Source organism: Hyla sarda, chromosome 2, assembly GCF_029499605.1.
Source record: "Hyla sarda isolate aHylSar1 chromosome 2, aHylSar1.hap1, whole genome shotgun sequence".
In the NCBI taxonomy this organism is placed as follows: domain Eukaryota; kingdom Metazoa; phylum Chordata; class Amphibia; order Anura; family Hylidae; genus Hyla; species Hyla sarda.
In genome coordinates this window covers 370801217-370829184 of record NC_079190.1, presented here as the reverse complement: position 1 = coordinate 370829184, position 27968 = coordinate 370801217, and the positions used below count along the sequence as shown (strand labels likewise).

The following is a 27968-nucleotide window of genomic DNA, read 5'->3' as shown; positions in this document are numbered from 1 at the left end:
TGCTTTTAGTTATCATTCTGATTCCGAGATTGTTTTTTCGTGACATATTCTACTTTAACATAGTGGTAAAATTTTGTGGTAACTTGCATCCTTTCTTGGTGAAAAATCCCCAAATTTTATGAAAAATTTGAAAATTTTGCATTTTTCTAACTTTGAAGCTCTCTGCTTGTAAGGAAAATGGATATTCCGAATAATTTTTTTTTTTATTCACATATACAATATGTCTACTTTATATTTGCATCATAAAATTGACGTGTTTTTACTTTTGGAAGACACCAGAGGGCTTCAAAGTTCAGCAGCAATTTTCCAATTTTTCACAAAATTTCCAAACTCACAATTTTTCATGGACCAGTTCAGGTTTGAAGTGGATTTGAAGGGTCTTCATTTTAGAAATACCCCACAAATGACCCCATTATAAAAACTGCACCCCCCAAAGTATTGAAAATGACATTCAGTCCGCGTTTTAACCCTTTAGGTGTTTCACAGGAATAACAGCAAAGTGAAGGAGAAAATTCACAATCTCCATTTTTTACACTCGCATGTTCTTGTAGACCCAATTTTTGAATTTTTACAAGGGGAAAAAGGAGAAAATGTATACTTATATTTGTAGCCCAATTTCTCTCGAGTAAGCACATACCTCATATGTCTATGTAAAGTGTTCGGCGGGTGCAGTAGAGGGCTCAGAAGCGAAGGAGCGACAAGGGGATTTTGGAGAGTACGTTTTTTTGAAATGGTTTTTGGGGGGCATGTTGCATTTAGGAAGCCCCTATGGTGCCAGAACAGCAAAAATCCCCCACATGGCATACCATTTTGGAAACTAGACCCCTTGAGGTACGTAACAAGGAATAAAGTGAGCCTTAATACCCCACAGGTGTTTCACGACTTTTGCATATGTAAAAAAATTTTAAAAAAATTTCACTAAAATGTGTGTTTCCCCCCAAATTTCACATTTTTGCAAGGGTTAATAGCAGAAAATACCCCCAAAACATTGTAACCCCATCTCTTCTGAGTATGAAGGTACCCCATAAGTTGACCTGAGGTGTACTATGGGTGAACTACAATGCTCAGAAGAGAAGGAGTCATATTTGGCTTTTTGAGAGCAAATTTTGCTCGGGGGCATGTCGCATTTAGGAAGCCCCTATGGTGCCAGGACAGCAAAAAAAAAAACACATGGCATACCATTTTGGAAACTAGACCCCTCGGGGAACGTAACAAGAAATAAAGTGAGCCTTAATACCCCACAGGGGTTTCACGACTTTTGCATACGTAAAAAAAAAATAAAAAAAAATCACTAAAAGGTGTGTTTCCCCCCCAAATTTCACATTTTGCAAGGGTTAATAGCAGAAAATACCCCCCAAAATTTGTAACCACATCTCTTCTGAGTATGGAGGTACCCCATAAGTTGACCTGAAGTGCACTACGGGCGAACTACAATGCTCAGAAGAGAAGGAGTCATATTTGGCTTTTTGAGAGCAAATTTTGCTCGGGGGGCATGTCGCATTTAGGAAGCCCCTATGGTGCCAGGACAGCAAAATAACCCCCACATGGCATACCATTTTGGAAACTATACCCCTTGAGGAACGTAAGAAGGCGTAAAGTGAGCATTTACCCCCCACTGGTGTCTGTCATATCTTTGGAACAGTGGGCTGTACAACATTTTTAATTTGCACAGCCCACTGTTCCAAAGATCCGTCAGACACCTGTGGGGGGTAAATTCTCACTGCACCCCTCATTACATTCCGTGAGGGGTGTAGTTTCCGAAATGTTGTCACATGTGTTTTTTTTTTTTTTTTTTGCATTTGTCAAAACCGCTGTAACAATCAGCCACCCCTGTGCAAATCACCTCAAATGTACATGGCGCACTCTCCCTTCTGGGCCTTGTTGTGCGCCCCCAGAGCAGTTTGTGCCCACATATGGGGTATCTCCGTACTCGGGAGAAATTGCGTTACAAATTTTGGGGGGCTTTTTTCCCCTTTACCTCTTGTCAAAATGAAAAGTATAGGGCAACACCAGCATGTTAGTGTAAAAAGTTTATTTTTTTTACACTAACATGCTGGTGTAGACCCCAACTTCACCTTTTCATAAGGGGTGAAAGGAGAAAAAGCCCCCCAAAATTTGTTAGTCAATTTCTCCCGAGTACGGCGATACCCCATATGTGACCCTAAACTGTTGCCTTGAAATACGACAGGGCTCCGAAGTGAGAGCGCCATGCGCATTTGAGGCCTAAATTAGGGATTTGCATAGGGGTGGACATAGGGGTATTCTACGCCAGTGATTCCCAAACAGGGTGCCTCCAGCTGTTGCAAAACTCCCAGCATGCCTGGACAGTCAACGGTTGTCCGGCAATACTGGGAGTTGTTGTTTTGCAACAACTGGAGGCTCCATTTTGGAAAGAGTGGCGTACCAGGTGTTTTTCATTTTTATTGGGGAGGAAGGGGGGCTGTGTAGGGGTATGTGTATATGTAGTGTTTTTTACTTTTTATTTTATTTTGTGTAAGTGTAGTGTAGTGTTTTTAGGGTACAGTCACACGGGCGGGGGGTTACAGCGAGTTTGAGCTGCCGCGCAAAATTTGCTGCATTGCAAACTTGCAGCCCGATACTCACTGTAAGCCGCCTGCCCATGTGAGTGTACCCTGTACATTCACAGGGGGGGGACCTCCAGCTGTTGCAAAACTACTACTCCCAGCATGCCTGAGAATGTTTGGGAGTTGTGGTTTTGCAACAGCTGGAGGCACATGGGTTGGGAAACACTGAGTTAGGAAACAATGTTTCCCAACCAGTGTGCCTCCAGCTGTTGCAAAACCACAACTCCCAAACATTCTCAGGCATGCTGGGAGTAGTAGTTCGGCAACATCTTTAGAGCCAGATGTTGCCGAACTACAACTCCCAGCATGCTTGGAGTTGTAGTTTTGCAACATCTGGAGGACTAGTTTGCAGACCACTAATACAGTGGTTCCCAATCTGTGCCCTTCCAGATGTTGCAAAACTACAACTCCCAGAATGCCAAAACTGTCCAGGCATGCTGGGAGTTGTAGTTCTGCAACATCTGAAGGGCCAGATGTTACAGAACTACAACTCCCAGCATGCCTGGACAGTAAGGGCATGCTGAGGATGTGTAGTTTTGCAACATCTGGAAGGGCACAGTGGTCCAAAAACTGTGGACCTCCAGATGTTGCAAAACTGCAACTCCCAGCATGCCCAGACGCCAAGGGCTGTCTGGGCATGCTGGGAGTAGTAGTTTACAGGGTCCTATTACAGCAATGCATGTCGCTTTACGGCGACGTGCATTGCTGTAAAGGGCCCGACCGCGGCTGAAGATCAACTCACCTGTCGCCGCCGCCGCCATCTTCACCGCCGGGATCCGGGTCTTCAGGGACGAGGTAAGTACCGGGGCCGGGCCCCAGCACTCCCCCGTCCCCCGCCGCGTCCTCCGGTCTTCCTCCCGTCCTGTCCCGACTTTCAGGGGCCGGGCAGGACGGGAGGAAGTAACCGCCCCCCCTCCTGCGATTGGTCGGTTCACTAACCGACAGATCGCAGGGGATCGGAGGAGGTGGCAGGCTTGCCACCTCGCTCCTAGTCTTCAGCATGGTCCTGGCTGTCTGTGTCAGCCGGGATCATGCGAAATTACCGGGCGGTCGGGTCCCAGAGACCCGATCAGCCCGGTATCGCCGCAGATCGCAAGGGCGATTTCCCTTGCGATTTGCGGCGATCGCCGACATGGGGGGCCTACATGGCCCCCTCGGCGTTTGCCCTGGATGCCTGCTGAAGGATTTCAGCAGGCATCCAGTTCCGATCTCTGCCCGGCGAGCGGCAGAGACCGGAAAACGCCAGGACGTACGGGGACGTCCTGGGTCCTTAAGGCCCAGGGTGCGAGGACGTCCCCGTACGTCCTGGGTCCTTAAGAGGTTAATATATATCACTCAGTACCTAATCCTATTTTTTATGTGTCTAGCACCTTTATTTATATTTTTTATTACACTTTTAATTTAACTCACTAGTCTGAATTTCTCTCAAAGGGAGAGGGCATAACCTCACTGTGCAGTTCTCCGCCCCCTCCCTCAGTATGCTCTCTGCTCACATCCCTTCTAGCATTAGCAAAACTACAACTCCCAGCTTGTCCTCACTGGCAGTAGCGGGACAGAAGCTGACAGTGGGAGGAGTTTTCCTCCAGCTGTGAGCTCTGCACTCACAGCTGTCAATCAAGGAAGTGTGTCCATGACATAGGTGATGATGCATGGACACAGCAGGACTAGTATGCGTCCAAGCAGGCAGGGAGGGCAGTTGTTTGACTGGCTTTTTAAGTATGAAATACTGACAATTTTCTAATGAAAGCAATTGAAAAACCTATTGGTTATACATGCTTTACAACATATCAAAAGTTTTTGTGCCCATTTAAACAGATTTGTAAATGACTTGTTTATAATAATTTTAATTCTGCCAGTACTAATTAACTGTTGTATGCTACAGAGGAAGTTGTATAGTTCGTTGTATAGTTCTTTTCTGTCTTACCACAGTGCTCTCTGCTGACATTTCTGTCCATGTCAAAGACTCTCTGGAGCAGGATAGGTTTGCTATGGGGATTTGCTCCTACTCTGGACAGTTCCTGACATGGACAGAGGTGTCAGCAGAGAGCACTGTGGTCAGACAGAAAGGAACAACTCAACTTCCTCTGAAGCATACAGTAGCTGATAAGTACTGGGAGGATTACAAATCAGTTAAACTTTTTGGCACAAGTTGAAGTAAAAAAAAAATTGTTTTTCACCGGAGTACCCTGTTAAATTGCCCCAGTTACTTTCTGCAGAGCACCTGCAGTTACCACTAGGATATTCTGTTTTAAAAAGCTCACATTATGTTCAGTACTATAGATACATATATCTAACTATATATATATATATATATATATATATATATATATATATATATATATATATATATATACACACACACACACACATGTAAATGGAGATTAAATGGGCACTGTCACTTATAAAAACTTTTGACATGTCCTATCAACGTGTCAAAAGTTTTGATCGGTGGGGTCTGAGTGTTCTACCTTCGCCTGTCAGTAGAATGAGCCTGGAGCATGTTCTGGCTCTGTGTCACGTGATCGAGAAACAGAAAAGCACAAGGCACACACAAGAACCTATACATGTACTTATTTATTATTATCTAATAATAGCCTATGCTTTACTATACAAGCAGAAAAAACATTCCAATAGTGTGGAGTGCTTCAATAACTTTAAAAAGACATAGTATATTTGGTGGCTATTTCAGTAGGTCTTATTCTGAATTTTTCTATTTTCTCTTTTTACATTTTATTTGTGTTTCTTTTTTAAAAACTTTTTTTTTTTTTTTAAATCAACTTATGCCAGAAAGTTAAACAAATTTGTAAATTCAACCAACAAATTTAGTGGGAAAGGGGAGAGCACACAGGAAGCAACTTCACCTTCCACGACCTGCAATTACGTCTTTGGCGATCTATATCTATGTCTCCTGAAGGGTGCACATACATATGTATGAAGTATCAATACACGTACGTGCCCCTTTGTTTATCTTAGATTTGTAAATTACTTCTATTAAAAAAATCTTTATCCTTCCAGTACTTATTAGTGGCTGTATACTACAGAGGAAATTCTTTTCTTTTTGGATTTCTTTTCTGTCTGACCACCGTGCTCTCTGCTGACACCTTTCCAGAGCAGGAGAAAATCCCCATAGCAAACATATGCTACTCTGGACAGTTCCGAAAATGGACAGAGGTGTCAGCAAAGAGCACTGTGGTTGTGACAGAAAAGAAATCCCAAAAGAAAAGAATTTCCTCTGTAGTATAAAGCCGCTAATATGTACTGGAAGGATTAAGAATTTTTAATAGAAGAAATTTACTAATCTGTTTAACTTTCTGGCACCAGTTGATTTAAAAAAGGTTTGATTTAAGAAGGGTTCAAGTCACTGTGTCTTAAACTAAAACTGTAGGAACCCTCTAGAAAAGAGTTGTGTCTAGGCTTAGCCCAGCCCTCCCATAAGTAGTAGCTAGTCAGTTTAGTGAGGAGTTAGGTGTGGGAGAGAGAAGAATAAGGATCTGGAGAATGTCTGTCTGTGGAGAAAGACTATAGGAGCCTATAAGGAGAGACAAGCCATGGACATCCCAACGGCAGACTAGGTAGGCCACAGGCAGCTGAAGGGCTGCACATTTAGAGGAGCTACACCCCACGGCTGGGAACTGTATTATTTTGAGACTGACTGGAATCTTATTATTGAATCCAATTGAATACTAGAAAGAGAAATAGAATTTGGATTTTAGTAGACCTGCTCCAGCCTCAGCAAAAGCTAATTAGAACTTTAATAAAGACATTTGGGCATTTTTTTGGTATTGAAAATACACTTTTTTATGCAAAGGATTTGTGATAAAATTTTACAATCTGCAAAAAGCCTTTTTTTTTTACCCATCCATGGGTCCGTCGTAAAAATATGTCTATCATTTTTTTGTTTTATAGTTTGTGCTGCCCATGTGCCAATAGGTGATATATGCAGTGCAGACAGCCTCTCCTGCCACAAGCAGTCTGAATTAAAATGAGTAATTACCTGTTAAATCCTTGGCTTCTCCAGCATGTCCATGTCCAGCTCCTGTCGTTTTCAACAAATCATCATTTATACAGCATTTATCATTTCTATGATACTAGTAAGTACAATGTACTATGTAATCAAAGCATTTCCACAGAATCAGCTGGTGGTGATATAGGTGAGAATTGGGATTTCTTTATAGGCTGGAAATGTTTTCCATTGACAAAGGCAAATTTTGAAAAGCGCACAAATTCACTTTTTAACTTAGACAGTAGAATGTGTAGCTGCACCCCTGAATTAAACATTTTACCAAACTAAGAAGTCACAGAAGCCTGAGGTGCACACATACCTTATAATAAAGCTGATTCGGCCATCTGTAAAGGGCAGCTCTATTCCCGTTCTCCACCCACAGGCAGCTTCTTCCAACTCTCCACCGACAGATGATGTTGTTATAAAGAAGGGCCAGTCATGTTTTGCCACACAACCCTTTTGTTTTGGGAGGGATAAGCCAGCACCAAAGCTGTCTGGCTGAAGCTCCATAAATGAACAGTGATGTTACTGGACCTTTCCCATATATCTGTTAAATGAATGCCATACTTTGGCATTCGTCACCCCTAGGCTAATATGGTAACTATTTAACTGATCCTTTTGTTTTTTTTTAAAGGTATGGATTAGCGTATAGTCTACTACATTATTTTATATTTCGTTTTCTGTGGTATACTCAAGTACACAGGCCAAACAGTGGACAAAAGGACCTTCATCTAACAATAGACCCTAAGAATACTCTTAGCATTTATGTTGGGAGCCTTCCCAAGGACATACTAAATGTAGGACAAAAACTTGATGTGAATGTAACCTAACTGTAGTACCGCTTAAACTTATTTCACACATGCAGTGACAATATTATATGTTGTTACAATTTTATCTAAAGCACCCGGTGGGGGGCACTGCTTGTTTGCCTAAAGCCATCCATTTAGACAAGCGTATGTGTAGTTATCTATAGATATGCTACACAGCACAGTATATAAGTATCTTAATAGTATCTCCACACCCAACACAGCAGTCCTTTAAGGAGATGTTACAAATGCTTACTTCCCTGAAACAATGTCTGTACACCCTGCAGCCAATCAGTGGCCTCAGTGGTAGGTGGCACTAGATCACCAAGGCCAGTGGGGGGTGGGGGTATGTCTTCACTACAGCCATGTGATCAAAGCTGGTGGGGAGGACCAGAGTGGTGGTGCTGATTGGAGTAATGATGAAACAGGTGAGTAAAGCATATTTTTTGTTTTTATCACAATAACAGGATGTAAAAAAAAGTTTCCGACCACTGGGACCCCCCACGATCGCCTGTAGGGGGCCCTGGCTCTTCGCATGAATGAAGTGTGTCGACCACGGCATGAAGCACAGTACATGCATCTTTATGGGGGAGCTGGAGATACAGCGTTCGTGAATTTCCAGCCCATAGAGATGCATGAAGGGGCCCTGTTGACCACTGCTTCGTGCTGTAGTCAACACACTTCATTCATGCGGAGAGCAGGGGCCCCGTACAGGGTCCCAGCGGTCGCCCCCCTCACAGTCTAACTTGGGATATGTTTTTTTAACTAAAACACAAAAAAATGTGCAACACCTTCATTTCAATGGAGCAAGGTTACCATACCAGGACCATGGTACTGTGAAGCAAAGGAGCCACATTTTGTTCTTAGGCAATAACCCATTTAGAGAAGGAACCAGAGTCTGAATTGTTTTATGACATAATGATGATTGTATTACGAGTCTGTCTGAATTTTATTATGATGTTATAGCCCTGTGTGCTCAACAAACCTGTTTAATAATTCTATATTTTACAAATAAATCATCCAAATGAATTATATTTCTTAGTATATTTTGCTCTTAATTTATTTTCTATATATTGTAGTGTAATTCAAACAATATAAAAAGAGGTAAATTACCATGATTGGGAGCAGAATCTGACTCTGTCAGTATACTTGCTAGCAGAAACACAGCACAAATATGTAGAAAATTCATTGTGAGAATGACACCTGGAAAGATACGCAAAGTAATATAAATATACTAGTCATACATTGATCATTGATGCTCAGTATACAAGATACTGAGCATCACTTACCTTCCTAAGTCTGCTGTAAAAATGCCCAATTCACTTTGTAATTTATAGGCACTGGAGTAGTTAGTGTATACAGATACACCCCAGGGGCAGGTCTTTACCTATATCACTGTGCCAGCCAAACAGACTGAGACCTGGCAACACTAGATTAACATGCGATGGAAAACAGTAGATCTCTATCTCTACATGAGAATGAAAAAACAAAAAACAAAGGAAGAAGTATGTGGTAATAGTACAAGAGGTCTGTGTAGCTTGGTAATACTTTAATAATAAAAAAAAAAAAAATAACAAAACTCAATGTAAATGATATAAAAATTGAGATTATCCCAAGGCATAATTACCCCCCTACCTATAAGAGAGATGATAGCTAGCTGATTGATTAGGGTCCGACTTCTGGGGCACCCAATGATCTCAATAATGGAGGGCACTTGTTCCCCTGCACCGTCCATGCCTGGTCAGTACTTCATTCATTCTCTGGGGGACTTCTGAATATTGTAAAGTGCTGGGCTCGGAAACCTCATAGAGAATGTTGCCTTCTCATGCTCGGTGGTCTTGGATTTATGAGTGGGACCTACTGGCTCGATGGTATGAATTGACATAGTCATAAGGCTGTAAAGAAGACACTAATTTACAGAGATGTCCCTTGCACTTAGTGAAGTCTGTCTGGGAGTAAGGAGTGTGCAGCCATCTTGACTGCAAGTGACTCTATCTCCTTTATGACTGACTTTATCTATTTTTCATATGGCACGAATACTCATCAAATACGTTTTCCTGAAGAATGTGCCATCGCTTGGAACATATGAAAACATAATCAGAATGCAATTCCTCAGATGTATATGTGGTTTCGGGCTAATGGCATGTATGTTGACAATGGGTGAAGTGTCCTGGTTAAGTGTTCATGACGCCAGGAGTGTTAACCAACCACACTTTTAAGGATGAAGTGGTTGCCAGAGCCAAGCCAGTGGATTACCCATTTAAAAGAAAATTACAATATAAAGACATTAAATAAATGGAAATACATCAAAATACATTATAACGCATATAACATGTAAACCTGAGCAGGTGTCACGATTCGGCTTCCAGGTAGTGGATCCTCTGTGCCAGAGAGGGATTGGCGTGGACCGTGCTAGTGGACCGGTTCTAAGCCACTACTGGTTTTCACCAGAGCCCGCCGCAAAGCGGGATGGTCTTGCTGCGGCGGTAGTGACCAGGTCGTATCCACTAGCAACGGCTCACCTCTCTGGCTGCTGAAGATAGGCGCGGTACAAGGGAGTAGGCAGAAGCAAGGTCAGACGTAGCAGAAGGTCGGGGGCAGGCGGCAAGGTTCGTAGTCAGGATGGGTAGCAGAAGTTCAGGTACACAGGCTTTGGACACACTAAACGCTTTCACTGGCACAAGGCAACAAGATCCGGCAAGGGAGTGCAAGGGAGGAGACTAGATAAAGGCAGGGAGCAGGTGGGAGCCAATTAAGCTAATTGGGCCAGGCACCAATCATTGGTGCACTGGCCCTTTAAGTCTCAGAGAGCTGGCGCGCGCGCGCCCTAGAGAGCGGAGTCGCGCGCGCCAGCACATGACAGCAGGGGACCGGGACGGGTAAGTGACCTGGGATGCGATTCGCGAGCGGGCGCGTCCCGCTGTGCGAATCGCATCCCCAACGGCCAAAACAGTGCAGCGCTCCCGGTCAGCGGGACTGACCGGGGCGCTGCAGGGAGAAAGACGCCGTGAGCGCTCCGGGGAGGAGCGGGGACCCGGAGCGCTAGGCGTAACAGTACCCCCCCCCTTAGGTCTCCCCTTCTCTTTGTCCGGTAACTGCCTCCCCTGGGATGAGGACACCGGGAAAGAATGGAGGGTTTCCTCAACGGCAGGCAGTACAGCAGGAGTGGGAATGGGGAGGGAGGGCAGAGGGCGAGGCCTGGCACGGGGCAGTGTGACACCAGGACGGGGGCCATGGGGAGGCACAGAGGCTTGCCTGATGGGACTGGGAGGGGGGGAGAGACACTTCCTGTGGCAGGCAGAGTCCCAGTTCCTGATCTCCCCGGTGGTCCAATCAATGGAGGGGGAATGAAGCCGGAGCCAAGGCAGACCGAGGAGGACCTCAGAGGTACAGTTGGGGAGAATGAAGAACTCAATCTTTTCGTGGTGGGGTCCGATAGACATCAGGAGGGGTTCTGTGCGGTAACGCACGGTGCAGTCCAATCTGGCTCCGTTGACCGCGGAAATGTAGAGCGGTTTGACGAGACGGGTCACCGGGATGCTGAATCTATTAACAAAGGACTCCAACATAAAATTCCCGGAGGCACCAGAGTCCAAGCAGGCCACGGCTGAGATGGAGGAGTTGGCTGTAGAGGAAATCCGCACGGGCACCGTGAGACGTGGAGAAGAAGACTTAGAAGCAAAAGATGCCACACCCACGTGAGCTGGGTGCGTGCGTGCGTTTCCCAGGCGTGGAGGACGGATAGGGCAATCCACCAAGAAATGCTCAGTACTGGCACAGTACAGACAGAGATTTTCTTCTCTACGGCGATTCCTCTCTTCCTGGGTCAGGCGAGACCGATCCACTTGCATGGCCTCCTCGGCGGGAGGCCCAGGCGAAGACTGCAAAGGATGCTGTGGGAGAGGTGCCCAGAGATCTAAGTCTTTTTCCTGGCGGAGCTCTTGGTGTCGCTCAGAAAAACGCATGTCAATGCGGGTAGCCAAATGGATGAGTTCTTGGAGGTTGGCAGGAATCTCTCGTGCGGCCAGCACATCCTTGATGCGACTGGATAGGCCTTTTTTAAAGGTCGCGCAGAGAGCCTCATTATTCCAGGATAGTTCAGAAGCAAAAGTACGGAATTGTATGGCGTACTCGCCAACGGAAGAATTACCCTGGACCAGGTTCAGCAAGGCAGTCTCAGCAGAAGAGGCTCGGGCAGGTTCCTCAAAGACACTTCGGACTTCAGCAAAGAAGGACTGGACTGTGGCTGTGGCAGGATCATTGCGGTCCCAGAGCGGTGTGGCCCAAGACAAGGCCTTTCCTGAAAGAAGACTTACTACGAATGCCACCTTAGACCGTTCTGTAGGAAACAAGTCTGACAACATCTCCATATGCAGGGAACACTGAGACAAAAATCCACGGCAGAGTCTGGAGTCCCCATCAAATTTGTCCGGCAGGGACAAGCGGAGGTTAGGAGCGGCCACACGCTGCGGAGGAGGTGCAGGAGCTGGCGGAGGAGATGGTTGCTGCTGTAGCAGAGGCAGAATTTGCTGTAACATGGCGGTCAACTGCGACAGCTGCTGTCCTTGTTGGGCAATCTGCTGCGATTGCTGAGCGACCACCGTGGGAAGATCAGCGAGACTTGGCAGCGGCACCTCAGCGGGATCCATGGCCGGATCTACTGTCAACGGCTCACCTCTCTGGCTGCTGAAGATAGGCGCGGTACAAGGGAGTAGGCAGAAGCAAGGTCAGACGTAGCAGAAGGTCGGGGGCAGGCGGCAAGGTTCGTAGTCAGGATGGGTAGCAGAAGTTCAGGTACACAGGCTTTGGACACACTAAACGCTTTCACTGGCACAAGGCAACAAGATCCGGCAAGGGAGTGCAAGGGAGGAGACTAGATAAAGGCAGGGAGCAGGTGGGAGCCAATTAAGCTAATTGGGCCAGGCACCAATCATTGGTGCACTGGCCCTTTAAGTCTCAGAGAGCTGGCGCGCGCGCGCCCTAGAGAGCGGAGTCGCGCGCGCCAGCACATGACAGCAGGGGACCGGGACGGGTAAGTGACCTGGGATGCGATTCGCGAGCGGGCGCGTCCCGCTGTGCGAATCGCATCCCCAACGGCCAAAACAGTGCAGCGCTCCCGGTCAGCGGGACTGACCGGGGCGCTGCAGGGAGAAAGACGCCGTGAGCGCTCCGGGGAGGAGCGGGGACCCGGAGCGCTAGGCGTAACAGCAGGCAAAGTAAAGTGACATTCACCTGACAGGGCAGGTGGACAAGCATGTTCTGCACCGGGATACCACATATAAGGTACTGGGGGCAGTTTTTAAGGTAACATAAAGGTGATAGATTTTCTTTAGGTGGCAATTTACTTTTAATAGCTGTTGGCAGACTGCTCGGATGCCTGTAATGAATGCCATATAGTGGTGTCCATCACCCTTAGGCTGATATAGTATGTGTGGTGAACCAGGAGAGTAACGGTGACTGGGGTGTTGCAGTGGTAGTGTTGGGTCTGATGGTATTAACCCTTGAATGTCGTGACGCCAGGGTGAGATTTCCTCAATAGCAATGCTCCTACCGCCAACCGTCCCACAAATGGCAGGGAAAATAAATGTCCACAGCAGATTTTAGGAATAAACTGAAGAAACTTTACTTTATGAAACAGTCTTTAACATAAGTCTTTTCAAGAGAGAACCGGGATACAGGTTCCTCACAGATTTGCTGGGACTTTGAAGCAATGAGCTTTTAGGCAGACCACTGTGCTACTAATTTAGAAGATTTGAGCTCATAGTAGTCACACAGGATTTGATAGATTAAGCTTTTTAACTCACAGTTTAGTGGCTGCATGTTCTTAGGCTTTGGGCCTACATCAATTATGATTTCTGCTGAGATATTTGTGCTTCTTTAGTGTCCAGGAGATAAGAGATTAGAGAGAGAATTTAGTGGCTACAGCCCTTTATATAATAAGGGGCTGGACTAAGCTCATTGGTCAGCAAACCTGTAAGTTATGGACCCAGTGAACTCTGGGTACATCACATGAACTCTAAGGTCCTTGTACATTTTAGACATCACAAACGTACATCATGTGACCACTAAGGTCCTGTACATATAGGTTCTATACATTAAATGAATATAAACACACTTTACATGAGACGACCAAGAGTAAGCCCTGCAGGAGAGCCCTATGGGAATGAAGGGACTCTAGCTGAGGGGACTTTAGACAAGGGACAGGACAATGTCCTGTACCGGGACACCACATAAGTTTTCAACAGGATCCTATCTATGAAAATACTGTAGCAAAGCCTACTATGCTATTTCATTCTTCATTTTCTGCAGTATAATGGCATACACACAGATGGGGGCAAGAAGGATATTCCTTTGACCTTTATCTGACAAATGGACCCCCTATGGAACTTTCCTGACATACTGTACATGGTAAGTGTAGAGGAAAAACCTTTAAAAAACACAATTTATTAGCGAACAATCATCTCAGGTCTACATTTTATACTTGTTTGATTCACACATTCCTATTTTCTTTATTTACTAAGGCCTAAAAGAGCTGCCTCAGCTGCTGCTCCTATTCTAAAAGAGTATGGGGACATATTGTACCCTGACATGCCCAAATAGGCCAAACATTTCTTTAAAACATGGCAAAACCAGTACTAGAAAAAAACTAAACTGATGCTGACAAAATACCTGCCTGTCTGCACTACCTACTTTCCTGGCTGTCTAAACACACACCTGCCTGCCTGCACACCTACCCGCCTGCTTGCATACCTACTTTGCTACCTGCCTGCACAAATACCTTGCTATCTGCCTGCACACCTATTTGCCTGCCTGCACACCTACCTTGCTACCTGCCTGCACAGCTACCTACCTGCCTTCACGCCCAACTTGCTACCCGACAGCACAGCTAACTACCTGCCTGCCTGCACAGCTACCTACATACAGGCCTGCACATCCACTTGCCTGCACACTTACCTACTTTCCTGCACATCTACCTACCTGTGCCTGCACAGCTACCTCCATACAGGCCTGCACATCTACCTGCCTGCACATCCACATGCCTACACAGCTACCTACCTGCCTGCACACCTACCTACCTGACTGCACACCTAGCTATATACTTGCTTGCACCGCTACCTACATTCCCCTTCCTGCACAGCTACCTACCTACCTGCATGCACATCTATCTACCTACCTGCCTGACTGCACACCTAGCTACATGCCTGCTCAGCAACCTACCTACCTGCTTGCACACCTACCTATCTTCCCTATACCTACCTACCTATTGGCACTACCTACCAAGGGGCACTATTTACTACTAAAGTGGGTGTCCTATTCTGTGGGACACAGTAGGAGGCATGTCTAAGCCACTCTTTAGCCATTCCTCTCCAGAGCTCTCTGCAATTGCCTAAGTAGACCTTCCATCCTGGCTTTTCATCTTTTCCGATGCTAAGGTGGAATAAAGAGCAAAGTGAGCAGTTTAAATTAAAGGAAACTTTTTTACAGTAAATTCCAGTAATTTCTTGGTTCTGAGCTTCCTTGATCACTAGAAAGCAAGTACCATTACAAAAAAAAAAAAAAAACACAAAACAGGAGGAGAAAGTCCACCAGAAAAAGATGGAAAAACTAAACAAGGAGTGGGAGACCTACAGAAAGAAAATGCACTCAGAGTGAGGTACATAAATTAGAGTGGACCCCTTGTCCCTTGCCCCCCTTTAAATGAAGGGTTGGAGCCTTTTACATGCAGTAACCATTATATGTAGAATGATCCTTAGGAATCATTGCCTAAAGCAAGCTATCCACTTAAAGTAAGTTAAAGGGGTACTCCGGTGAAAAACCTTTTTTTTTTTAAATCAACTGGTGCCAGAAAGTTAAACTGATTTGTAAATGACTTCTATTAAAAAATCTTAATCCTTCCAGTACTTATTAACTGCTGAACACTACAGCGGAAATTCTTTTCTTTTTGAAACACAGAGCTGTCTGCTGACATCATGAGCACAGTGCTCTCTGCTGACATATCTGTCCATTTTAGGAACTGTCCAGAACAGCATATGTTCTCTATGGGGATTTCCTTTTACTATGGACATCTCCTAAAATGGACAGAGATGTCAGCAGAGAGCACTGTGCTCATGATGTCAGCAGACAGCTCTGTGTTTCAAACGGAAAAGAATTTCCACTGTAGTATTCAGCAGCTAATAAGTACAGGAAGGATTAAGATTTTTAATAGAAGTCATTTACAAATATGTTTAACTTTCTGGCACCAGTTGATTTAAAAAAAAAGTTTTTCACCGGAGTACCCCTTTAAACCCACCAATGCAAGGATTACAAGACACTGCCAGTGGAGACCGTGTCTTGTACAAGATGTTGTAGGTTGCATGTATGTTGTTGGCATGTGCATGCATTTCAATCTAAATGTATACAAAATGTTGTATTCCAGCGTGCCCTTTTGTTTCCCGGTGGACAAATTATGGACTGATTTCCCTTTCTGACTGAAAAACATGGACATTCTTTGAATCTCTGCTGGATTATAGCAGGTTTATTGGAGTCAGGGCAGGTTTACGGGATTCAGTTTACAGAGAGATATCCAGATAATTGTCTTATCCAAACATGTGTCCTGCATGCTCTAATATTACTTATCTTTGGTGCACTTGGACTGAAGAAATGATAATTAAAATCCCAAATCATAACACCCTAAACAATTACCCATTTGCCTTGATAAAGCCTCAGCTATGGTGAAAGGTCAAGGGGGTGTTTGATTTAGGATTAGAGGCTGAGGTCAAAAGGGAGAATGAATACACTTTGTAATATCTTCAAATGTCTTTTTCTCATGGATTTATTATTAAAGGGGTACTCCGGTGCTTACACATCTTATCCCCTATCCAAAGGATCGCGGGAGTCCCGCAGCTGGGGACGCCCGGCATCATGTACGCAGCACCCCATTTGTAATCAGTCCCCGTAGCGTGTTCGCTCCGGGTCTGATTATGGTCGACCACAGGGCCGGCGGCGTGTGACGTCACGCCTCCGCCCCCGTGTGACGTCACGCTCCGCCCCTCAATGCAAGCCGACGGGAGGGGGCGTGATCCCCAGTGGCGGGACTCCCGCGATCAGGCATCTTATCCCCTATCCTTTGGATAGGGGATAAGATGTGTAAGCACCGAAGTACCCCTTTAATGTATTCTGAAGTTCACTAAGCCCTTGACATTATAGTCTTCTGCATTTTCCTTATTGTCACTGATGGTTTAAATCGGGTGAGAATGTTGGGTTTAGAAAATAAACATTAAAGATTTGCTATAATCTTTTGTTGTCATTGATGAATTGTTAAAGCATTTTTGAGAGCAAAGTTATCTAACACCCCTAAGTTAACACTGTCAAGTCTGATAGTAGCCAGCCATGTTGAACAAAAACAACATATTTCAGGTTCCTACTGCAGTGGGAATAGGAATATGTTTTCACTATATAAATGAATAAAATAAATAAACAAACAAATAATAGCTTGTCTAGAAAGACATTGATGATAACAAAGATATTGAAGAAAACCGCAGGACTCTTTAGCCTCAACATAGCAGCAAAAAAGCTACCTTGCATAATGGTCTTAATAGATGTTCAAAGAAATAATTTCAATAATAAAGCAATGTACAGTGGTCCCTCAAGTTACCATATTAATTGGTTCCAGGTCGACCATTGTATGTTGAAACGATTGTAAGTTAAGACCATAAGTCTATGTAAACCTGGTAAATAGTTCTGAAGCCCCAAAAAGTCATCCAAAAAAGTGAGGATTAAATAAAAATAAGTAGATAACTAATACAAATAAAGCATGTCCTTACATATAAAAGTAAGAAAGATCTGCTGGGAGCTGTAAATCACTGTCTATGTAGAGGACAGGAGCTTCTTCAGGGTCGTGTACAGTACACACAGTGTCCCAAAAAAGTAAAATGGAGCAGGCCTCACCTAGTGTTCAAAGGAGAAGCAACCCTGGCACAGGTAAAGAGTAGTACAGAACATGTAGTACCACTACTGTAGTGAGGCGCTACCAGACAGACAGACAGTTCCTGCACTTCAGTAATACAGGGTTTTTACCAGCGAAACGCCCATTCTGATTGATCAGTTCCTCCAGCCATTGACACTTTCTTCAGATCTGGGCTGTCTGTAGCATTGTATATTGAGTAGGGTTTCAAGTTACAATGGTTACGAAAAGACCATTGTATGTTGAAAATATTGTAAGTTGAGAGACCACTGTACTAGAGAACACTAGACATAGCCAAACTGCTAGACAATGTTGGAAATGTAGGGGTTCTCCGCCCCTAGACATCTTATCCCCTATTCAAATGATATATTGGCATTTCGCGATTTAGCGAATACTTAGAATATAGCGCTATATATTCGTAATGAATATGATGCGTACAACAATGAGGTATACTGTGTAAATAAGCAAAAATGCAAATATTGAGGAATATCGGCACTTCCACAGGACACTGCTCCCTCCCTTCTTTTAGCTTTAGATAGGGTAGGTGAGTTTAGAAGATTGGTTCTAGTGTAGGATATAGTGTTAATTACTTGAAATATATAATCACGCATGCGCACTATACAAATTTCATTACGATTTTCGCATGGAAAAAAAGTGAACGAACATAGCGAATATGCGAATTTTGCAAACATTGGACGAAAATTCGACCATATATTTGCAAAATATCGCAGATTTGAATATGGCCCCTGCCGCTCATCACTAGTGGCGATACCACCACATATCTTTATGTTTATTTTTGTTTACAGATTTTTTTTATGGGAAAATGGGGGTTATTTAAACTTTTATTAGGGAAAGGGTTAAATCACATTTATTAATGATTTTTCTTTACTTTTTTATAAAAAATGTTGTCCCTATAGGGGACTATTAATTGCAATCATTAGATTGCATACACTATTCAATGCTATGTCATAGCATAGCATTGATCAGTGTTATCGGCACTCCATTGCTCCAGCCTGCTGAGGCTGACTGGAGCCTTAGAGAATTGGTCGGTTGTCGAGGAGGCAGGTAAGGGCCCTCCTGCTGTCCTCTCAGCTGATTGGCACATTTGATTTTGGATGTGGTGATCAACTTTGATTGCGCCGTCTAAATGGTTGATGCTGGGCATCAGCCTGATCGCAGGTGTCCGGCATTAGCCACAGGTCCTGGCTGCTGATAGCAACTGGGACCAAACGAATATGAAGCAAGCTCATTTCCTGAGCTCACTTCATAGACCTGCTGCACGGCCTCACTGTATATATACAGTGTTAAGGGGTTAAGCCGTGGCTTAGCGCTAGCCTCACAAACAGCTAGCGATAACCCACAATTATTACCCCAGTACCCAATGCCACAGGGGTACTGGGAAGAGCCGGTACCAACAGGCCCGTATCATCACAAATGGCGCTCCTGGGCCTGAGCGGTAACAGGCTGGGGTTATTTAGGCTGGGGAGGGCCAGTAAGAATGGTCCCCGCCCACCCTGGTAATATCAGGCTGTTGCTGCTCGGGTTATATCTGGCTGAGAATGAAAATACGGGTAACACCACACAGTTATTTCATAAATAACTAAAAAAAAGTGTGTGGTTCCCCTATTTTTATTCTCAGTCAAATACCAACCAAACCTCAACAGCCTGACATAACCAGGGTGGGCAAGGACCATTGCCACTGGCCCTCCCCAACCTAAATAACGTCCGCCTGTTACCGTTTAGGTCCAGGAGCCCCATTTTTGATGCTCTGGGCCTGTTGGTAATGGCTCTTACCTGTGGCGGTGGGTACCAGGTTAATAATTGGGGATTAGCACTAGCTGTTTTTGGGGCACACGTTAAGCCCCAGCATAGTAATAGACTCCATCTATAAGACAGCTTCCACTCTAAAGCCTGTAAAGTAAATAAAAATAAAAAAACAACACGTTTAAAAAACTGTTATTACAAAAAGGACTCCCCCACATGCCATCATTAACAATTTTGCTAATATTAAACAAAAAAAAATGATGGTCAACGACGTAGTCCACTAAATCCAAAGTAGCCCTCTACATACACGGATCTGAAATGAGAGGAAAAAAACAACAAAAATAGGTCAATACATTTATAGCGCTAAAGTCGACCAAGTTCCAGCTGTTGCTAAACTACAACCCCCGTTATTTCCTGACAGCCTTTGGTCAATGGTGTAAACCGCATGGCCAATGGCATGCACGAAAAAATACCAAAGTCCATAATTGCGTATTTTTGGTCAATTCATAGATCAGAAAAAAAAAAACAATCAAAAAGTCTCAGGAAACAAAAATGGTACTGATAGAAACTACAGATCATGGAGCAAAAAAATGAGCCCTCATACATCCCTGTATTCAGAAAAAAAGAGTTATAGGGTTCAGAAGAATATTTTAAGCACACTTATTTTCATACAAAAAATTATAATTTTTTACAAGTAGTAAAATAAAACAAAAACTACTGTATATAAATTTGGTATTTTCATTGTATGGACCTACAGAATTTTTTACTGCAATATGCACTGCGTAGAAACGGAGGCCCCCAAAATTGCAAGAAAGTTTTTTCCTTCAATATTTTGTTTCACAAATATTTTCTTTGTTTTAGTTATTGATTTTGTGATAAAATAAGTAATGTCATTACAGAGTAAAATTGGTGGTGCAAAAAACATGCATCTCTAGGTTGAACATTGAACAAACTGATGTTCTTAAGGGATTCATAGTGAGGGGTGGTGGAATTGAAAAACAGTACACTTTACAGTAAAACTGACATGTTCTCTTTAGTTTGTTGGTCAATACAACTGAAATATTTTTACATGCTTGTCTGTTACTGTACTACTTGTAAAACTTTTTCAAATAAAAGAATGTGCTTAAAATTGCTTATTGTGACCAGGGCTACAGGGCTACATGGGGCTCATTTTTTTTGGGCCATGGCCTGTAGTTTTTTTTTTTTTGGTACAACTTTTTGCTTTTATGTGACTTTTTGATCATTTTATATTCCCTTTTATTCTGGGGTATGTTGCAATTTTGGACTTTGGTTTTATTTTACATTTTACATGACCATTATTTTATATTTTGAAAAGTTGGTTGTATATTTAAAAAAAAAAAACCTTATTAGGAAAATGAAAAAAGGGTGTGATTAAATTTTTATTGGGGAAGATTCTTATTGATATGTTTAATACCTATTTATATCTTTTTAATGTTTAAGTCACAACATATTACTGTTCAATGCCATGCAATGATCAGTCTATTTGTCAGACTATACAAGAAGATCCCTTGAGAGCGGAACGGAGCAGGTAAGGAGACCTCAGGCCTCCATCTTCACTCATCGGACTCCCGCAATCGCACTGCGGGTGGTCCGATGAGTGTCTCCAAAGCCCCTAACTGCTTTAGATAACTTAGTCAGCATTTATCACATTATCTAAAGGGTTAATAGTGGGCATCAGCGTGATCCCTGATGTCCAACATTAGAGTGGAGATTCAGGACATAAATGTACCTCATGGTGCGCTAAGTACCAGAGCATCATTATGGGTCCTCTAGGGGTCAAAGCCTCCACCATTGCAGTGCTCAAATGATCCCACTAATCTCAGCAGTCCTGTGCAAAACATGGAAGCATCACCACTGAGGCCAGTGATTGACTGTAACAGGCCCATGGTTGTGTATGATGTAATTGCTGCCATAGAGTAAAAAAAAAGACTGTTGGGGGATGACTAATGAAACGGTGCTGGAGCTAAAGAGATATTTACCAGAGAACCATTTTTTTTATTATTCTATCACATGTTCTGCTATTATGCAAATTTTTTGGGATATTTACTTTCATAATCTCCCTTATAATATTACTCTTCATGAATTAAACCATTGTAAGTACCATATACAAGTTGGCAATGGTCAATGTATGGAACAGAAACAGAATGTAAAAACACTGAGTCTTTGTATCATGCCAACTGAACAAATGCATCTATTCAATACTAATTGAGCTAATATATCTGGGGAAATTTATAAACCATATTTCCTGCTGATTTGCTCAGGCTAGAACCTTGTTATGTAATATTGTTAGCAATAATAATTACTCCCCCTATAGCAGTAGGAGAAGACAATGCTGGACTGAGGAGAGATATGTAGCATTAAACCCCTACCTCATGATTACCCTGGTAATAGGATCAGACTTCTAAATTTGCCCTTTTTTTTTTTTTTTGCATTACATTCCTCATTGTTTAGCATTGGCAAGTGTACACACAAATAAAAAAAATAAAACTGGCCTTACTTATCTATTGTCTCTAAAAAAAAATATTAACAATTCACTTCTCTGTGTGCAGTGTGCATGTTTGATTCTTCTGTTACTATAGCCTCTGTCTTTAGATGAGTTATCCATGTTCAACTTAAAAAAATATGTGGTGTCCCGGTACCGCATCTTATACGGTACCTATGTAAGCGTGGGTCCCCATAGCCAGAGTCCCTAGGACATAGGGATCCCTGTGATGTAGTTTACCCCTTGTCGCCTCTATTCCAACTCATAGACCAGTAATTTATGTAAAGGTAATGTAAATAAAGTAATATAACTGTAAATAAATGGTTAATTACTGGTTCCATTGCGTTGCAGGACCTGCGGGTCACATGACAAGGTAAACTCTATGGTATTAAGCTTAAGGACCTTTGGAGGCCCTGTGACTTAAGCAATCCCATTACTCTCTGTAATGGTGAGTGACAGATGTTCGGACCAATCGGATTCACCCTGCCCCCTGCCCATATAAGGGAGCAGCGGCCATCTTCTCTCTCTCTTGCTCCTGTACTCCTGACGTGGAAAGACCTGTACAGCAACTAACACAGTGAGTTAGGCCCGAGCCTTGCGGCAACGGCTGAGTTATTCAAAATATAGAGTGTATCAATTCCCAGACACTCTGCAGCATCACCGGACCTAACATAACCCCTAAATCCGGACGGATCTGCAATATCTAACCTAAATTCAGAGACTTTCTAAATAGCTCAAGGTCCGCAACAACTGTCAGTCACTAAGCAATATAAGGACTGTTTGTACGAGACTGTTACTGTGCCTTGGCTGTATCGCAAGCACTTAAGTAAAGTTGTTCAAGTTCAAGTTCAATCTCCTTGTGGACCTTCAGTCATTTCATGCACCACCACTACCATACACCCCCCAAGGGCTACCACAAAGCCTTTTTGTCGTTGCACGAACAGTATTCTGGTGTGTGCCTACTATTGCCACTAGTGAAAGTGTACTCCCCCCCAGAAAACGAGCTTTATTTATGTGTTGCAAACCGTGTTGCTGTGTACAGGAACGGTGCTTGTGGTGCACCATACAAGGGGGCCAAGAGAAAAGTAAGGGGGATGTGAAGATCTGTCTACAGTTGAAATGTGTAAACTGCGCAATGAGTTCATGCTGTGATCCTCTGGTCCGGTTGGCACAGGCGGAGCCGAACTGCTGCCGGAAAAGCGCGCAAAGAAAGCCTGCGCTGCGCCCCGCCCCTGGACGTGGAAGCCAAGTTGCTGTATCCCGGCGGAAAGGGAACTCAGAGATGCAGGAAGGGAGGGACCGGACCGGAAGTAGGGACCGGAAGTAGGGGCTGCACCGATAGCATCCTTCCTGCCCAGCACCATTTTGGAGAAGCCTACTATAAAAGACGACACGCAGAGCAACCTCTTCAGTCTGCAGAGAGAGCCGGAGAGTACAGACATGGCGGAGAGCAGTGTTCCACGTGGTCAAGTTGGCAAAATGGTGCCGGAAACACGGAAAGTGGTGGCAGTCGCAGCCCAACTTTTTCAAGAGCTTGCTGACCGTCTGCAGCGGTTGTCATTAGATGAAAAGGGGGCCTGCAATCTTCCCCCCACTGCCTGATGATGACGACGATTGGCCAGAGACACCTCCAGCGAACAGTGCAGGGACACCTGGAGGTGCATCACCAGTGAGATTGTCCCTTCACCACAGAACCTGGGAGTCTGCTGTGAGTACCCCGCCAGAGGCGGCCTATCTTCCTCCTCCAGCCCTGAGGTCATTCCCCAATGAAGCTTGACAAGTGCACGACCGTGCTCACCAAAACTGCCGCAACGGGTGTTCGAAGATGAGCCGGAGCTGATCGAATACATGCACAGAGTACTTCAACCGTTACCTGGGAAAACACTCCCACCAATCCCAACTGCAGGAAGGGAAAGGGCCGTCAAGAAGCCGAGCTGGCCGAAGTGATGGAAAAGTTAAAGGCACGACACAAAGAACTCTATGCTCCAAAGCACATACAATTGCCTTAGAATACCAAAGAAATGGAGGCATTGTACATTCGTAAATGGGATCACCCCCGAGAAGGAGAGGAGCCATTAGAAAGGAGAAGAGCAACTGTGGCCAAGTTCAGCAAGGTCAGAGGTTATGGGACACTCCTTGACTGCCACACTGGGCAGACCATCCTCGTAAACCGGCGAGCAGTGCAAAGGCCATATCTCCATAAGAAGTTCTACACCTTGGAGGTGGGTGAAATTGTGGAGTTCACCCCCGTCCAGAGCCTTCGTGGAGAATGGGCTGCAGCGGTCACAAGACCAACAGCCCCAACACAGCTTCCTTTCAAATATTTCCCGTCAACGGATTGGAAGTCCGATCCCTTCGACTTGAGGCCGAAAAGGTCTGCTCCTAAAGCCTCCACCAGCGTACCCAAGGAGGAGGAGCCTAAAGAGTCAAGTTCATCATCTTCTATGTACAACAAAGAATCAAGTTCATCATCTTCTATGTACAGTAAAGAGTCAAGTTCTTCATCTTCTTCATACCGTCGAGAGTCAAGCTCTGCACAGGGTGAAGAAAACAGGCCAAAGTTGCGGCCACCCAAGTCGGTACCTAGGCCCTCTCAGAGCAGTGAGAGTTTGTCTAACCCTGGGGTACCCACAGATGTACCAAGGCCCTCTCGGAGCAGTGAGAGTTTGCCAGTTCCTAAGGTATCAACGAAAGGGTCATGGGTTGCTCCTAATTTGGAGATGGTGCTCAAGACTTATTGCCCCACTGTGATCCCGGCTAGTAAGCCTATAACCCCTTCTCAAGCTGCCTTCCACCACTCCATCCTCACCAATGTGGTGTGGAAAAGCTATGTCAATTCTAATCCTGCCCCTGATGTTGGCAGATATAGGGGAACCAGGAGAGGCACTACAAGAGTAAAGAAGAACATCTTCTTTTTTTTTTTTTTTATTTAATTACTTCTTTTTATTTTACATCACAAAACAGAACAGACAAAATTACAGACCATGCAGTTATACAAGACCAAACAGAAATATAAAATACAGGGTTCTATTTATTATCCTATATCTCTCTATATTAATTATTAACAGCATAGAACCCAAAGGATACCTGTCTTATAGTTACCTATGTACATACCCACTTCATACCCCACCCACCCACCCCTTCCACACAATCCTTATTCTAGTGCCATGGAGGGAAAAAAAAAAAAAAAAAAAAAAATATATATATATATATATATATATATATATATATACTTTTTTTTATATATATATTCTATTCTCTTCACTTGGAGATATTATACACCATTAAGCCAGCCTGCCCATATTTGAGAAAACAAGTCACTACATCCTCGCTTAAGATAAATCCTCTCCCAAGATATAACTCTTTCCATTTTTAATCGGAATTCCTCTATGGTTGGAGCTTTTGCTTCTTTCCAGTTCCTAGCTATAAGAACTCTGGCGTTAAATAGTAATCTGCTTAAAATAGTTTGTGTAAATTGGCCTAGCTCATGATTATCAACACAACCCAAAACCCAAATTTTTATATCTACCGGGACTTTAATTTTAATTTTTTGCTCAATATGTTCCAGTATTTGCCTCCAATACCTCTGTATCTCTAGTAAGCTTCAAAATGTATAATAGGTTTGATAAAGTTGTATAGGAAGCTAGAAGCTAAAGTATAGATAGCTTCTTTAACAGTCTAGATAGCTTTAAATGTCTAGATAGCTTTAAATGTCTAGATAGCATTAAAATGTCCAGATAGCATTATATGTCTAGATAGATTTCTAATAGCCTAATCCAGATACTAGGAGAGGTATCAAAATAATGTAAATGTGTTTAGTCTACTTAGGATGTATAGCAAAAGTACAGATCATCCTGTTCTATAGCATCCTGTTCTAGTCCTAGTCCCTCTGTCTCAGGGGACAGACGTCGAGGCCGACTTATCTTAAGTAAGGGGGTTTGTGGTGTCCCGGTACCGCATCTTATACGGTAACTATGTATGCGTGGGTCCCCATAGCCAGAGTCCCTAGGACGTAGGGATCCCTGTGATGTAGTTTACCCCTTGTCGCCTCTATTCCAACTCATAGACCAGTAATTTATGTAAAGGTAATGTAAATAAAGTAATATAACTGTAAATAAATGGTTAATTACCGGTTCCATAGCGTTGCAGGACCTGCGGGTCACATGACTAGGTAAACTCTATGGTATTAAGCTTAAGGACCTTTGGAGGCCCTGTGATGTAAGCAATCCCATTACTCTCTGTAATGGTGAGTGACAGATGTTTGGACCAATCGGATTCACCCTGCCCCCTGCCCATATAAGGGAGCAGCGGCCATCTTCTCTCTCTCTTGCTCCTGTACTCCTGATGTGGAAAGACCTGTACAGCAACGAACGCAGTGAGTTAGGCCTGAGCCTTGCGGCAACGGCTGAGTTATTCAGAATATAGAGTGTATCAATTACCAGACACTCTGCAGCATCACCGGACCTAATATAATTCCTAAATACGGACGGATCTGCAATATCTACCCTAAATTCAGAGACTTTCTAAATAGCTCAAGGTCCGCAACAACTGTCAGTCACTAAGCAATATAAGGACTGTTTGTACGAGACTGTCACTGTGCCTTGGATGTATCGCAAGCACTTAAGTAAAGTTATTCAAGTTCAAGTTCAATCTCCTTGTGGAGCTTCAGTCATTTCATGCACCTATCGTTACTGGGAAGGGCGGCGATAAGCCGGAGCATTGCCTCAACATACCAGCCCTCAGCCTGGCATCACGAACTATAGGGTTAACATTAACCCCTCATATACCGATACCATACCACCACTACCATACACCCCCAAAGGGCTACCACAAAGCAATAAAATAAAAAACACCAACAAACAAATACCATAGCCCCTTAATGGGGTACTCCACTCCTAGACATCTTATTCCCTGTAAAATGTCTGATCGCTTGGGTCCAGCTTGTAGGACCCCCCCGTGATCCCCAGGCCGGCACTGCAACGTTCTGAACATGGAAGCTTGGGGATTCAGTGTTTGTGATTTCACGTCAGGCCCCCCTTCCATTAATGACAGCTGTGTACTAGCCATAATGCCCACTCCCATAGACATGAATGGAGCAGGCGTGGCTTGACATCACAAACACAGAATCGCCAAGCTTCTGTGTTTAGAATACTGCAGTCCTTAGGATAGGGGATAAGATGTTTAGGGACGGAGTACCCCTTCCTCCTAGCTTTTAGTAGCCATAACTCTTATTTTTGCATCTATACACTCATGAGGGCTTGTTTTTTTTTTTTTGGAGGACCAATTTTACATTGTGATGACATTCTTCATTTTTCCTTAAAATATGCAGCAAAACTGAAAACAAATTATTTGCGAGCTGAAATTGAAAAAAAAAATGCTATCAAACTAATGTTATTTTGCTTCTTTAGGTCAGTACTACTACAATGATATTCAAGTTAAACAATTTTTAATGATTCACTCATTTTAAAACATTACGTTTTTGAAAAAAAAATGCTAAAATGCTTCTTTCTCATGTTAACATACTTTTTACCACCCCCTCCATCTCCTGCTCAGACTTTTTTCTCTGAAAATCAGCTCAGCTTTGTCCCGTGTCTACAAGATAAGCAATATAAGTCTATAGGTAGGAGGAGGGACCTACAGAGCAGAAATTTGCCTACAAATACTATATACAAGTTATATAATGAAAGCTTATCCTGAAAAGTCACCTGAAATGACTAGTATACTTTAAAATTGCCATGTTTTGACCCCTATCACTTTTTTTTTCTGCCTATGGAGCTATCCAAAGGATCTCCGGGCTGGCAGCGGCGGCATCCGGAACAGTCTATGGGAGGGCGTGTGACGGCTAGTACATAGGTGTCAGGTTTCCTCCCATAGACGTGAATGGAAGGGGTGTGTAAGATGGCATCACCAGTCATTCGCTTTGTGCACCGAATGACAAGGGTGCAGCAGTGCCACGCCTCCTCCATTCATGTATATGGGAGGAGGCGTGACGACTATATCCCGGTTGCCGCCACTGCCGGTCCGGAGATCATGTGGGTCCCCTACCCTAAAGGAAAAAAATTTCATTTCCTCCTTGGGTGCTTCATGTATACAAGCTAAAAGTCTTCTGTCCTTTTTAAAGGGTTAGTCCAACAATTAAATTATTTTTAAAAACTAGTCAGGGTGGGATAAAGTAAAAAAAAGAACCCACTTCTACCTTCCTTGATCTTGTGTCCCGCTGTAACAGAGCTTTACTATTCGGTGCTTCCGGATTTGGGGATGTGATGTTACACACCCGCTCACCCAATCAGCGGCTGAGGTGAGACATAGCTGCGGCCACTGATTGGAACAGTGGGCATTTATGTGCGAGGCAGAGGACCTATAT

At 43.8% G+C, this 27968-nt stretch overlaps 1 protein-coding gene across 3 annotated transcripts in view; it reads right to left on the bottom strand.

The window, feature by feature from the left end:
• The window catches only part of LOC130357970 (myeloperoxidase-like), a 106175-nt gene that overhangs the window by 63667 nt on the left and 14540 nt on the right, over window positions 1-27968 (bottom strand). For 2 of the 3 annotated variants that reach the window (XM_056560762.1, XM_056560763.1), the window contains exons 3-5: window positions 8684-8862; window positions 8508-8597; window positions 6580-6621 (exon numbers count right to left, since the gene is read on the bottom strand). In XM_056560762.1, the coding sequence (XP_056416737.1) occupies window positions 6580-6621; window positions 8508-8583 (118 nt within the window). In that variant the 5' untranslated portion in view covers window positions 8584-8597; window positions 8684-8862. Of the gene's footprint in view, window positions 1-6579; window positions 6622-8507; window positions 8598-8683; window positions 8863-25734; window positions 25803-27968 lie in introns of those variants that run through there. The other variant, XM_056560764.1, reaches the window with a different exon arrangement.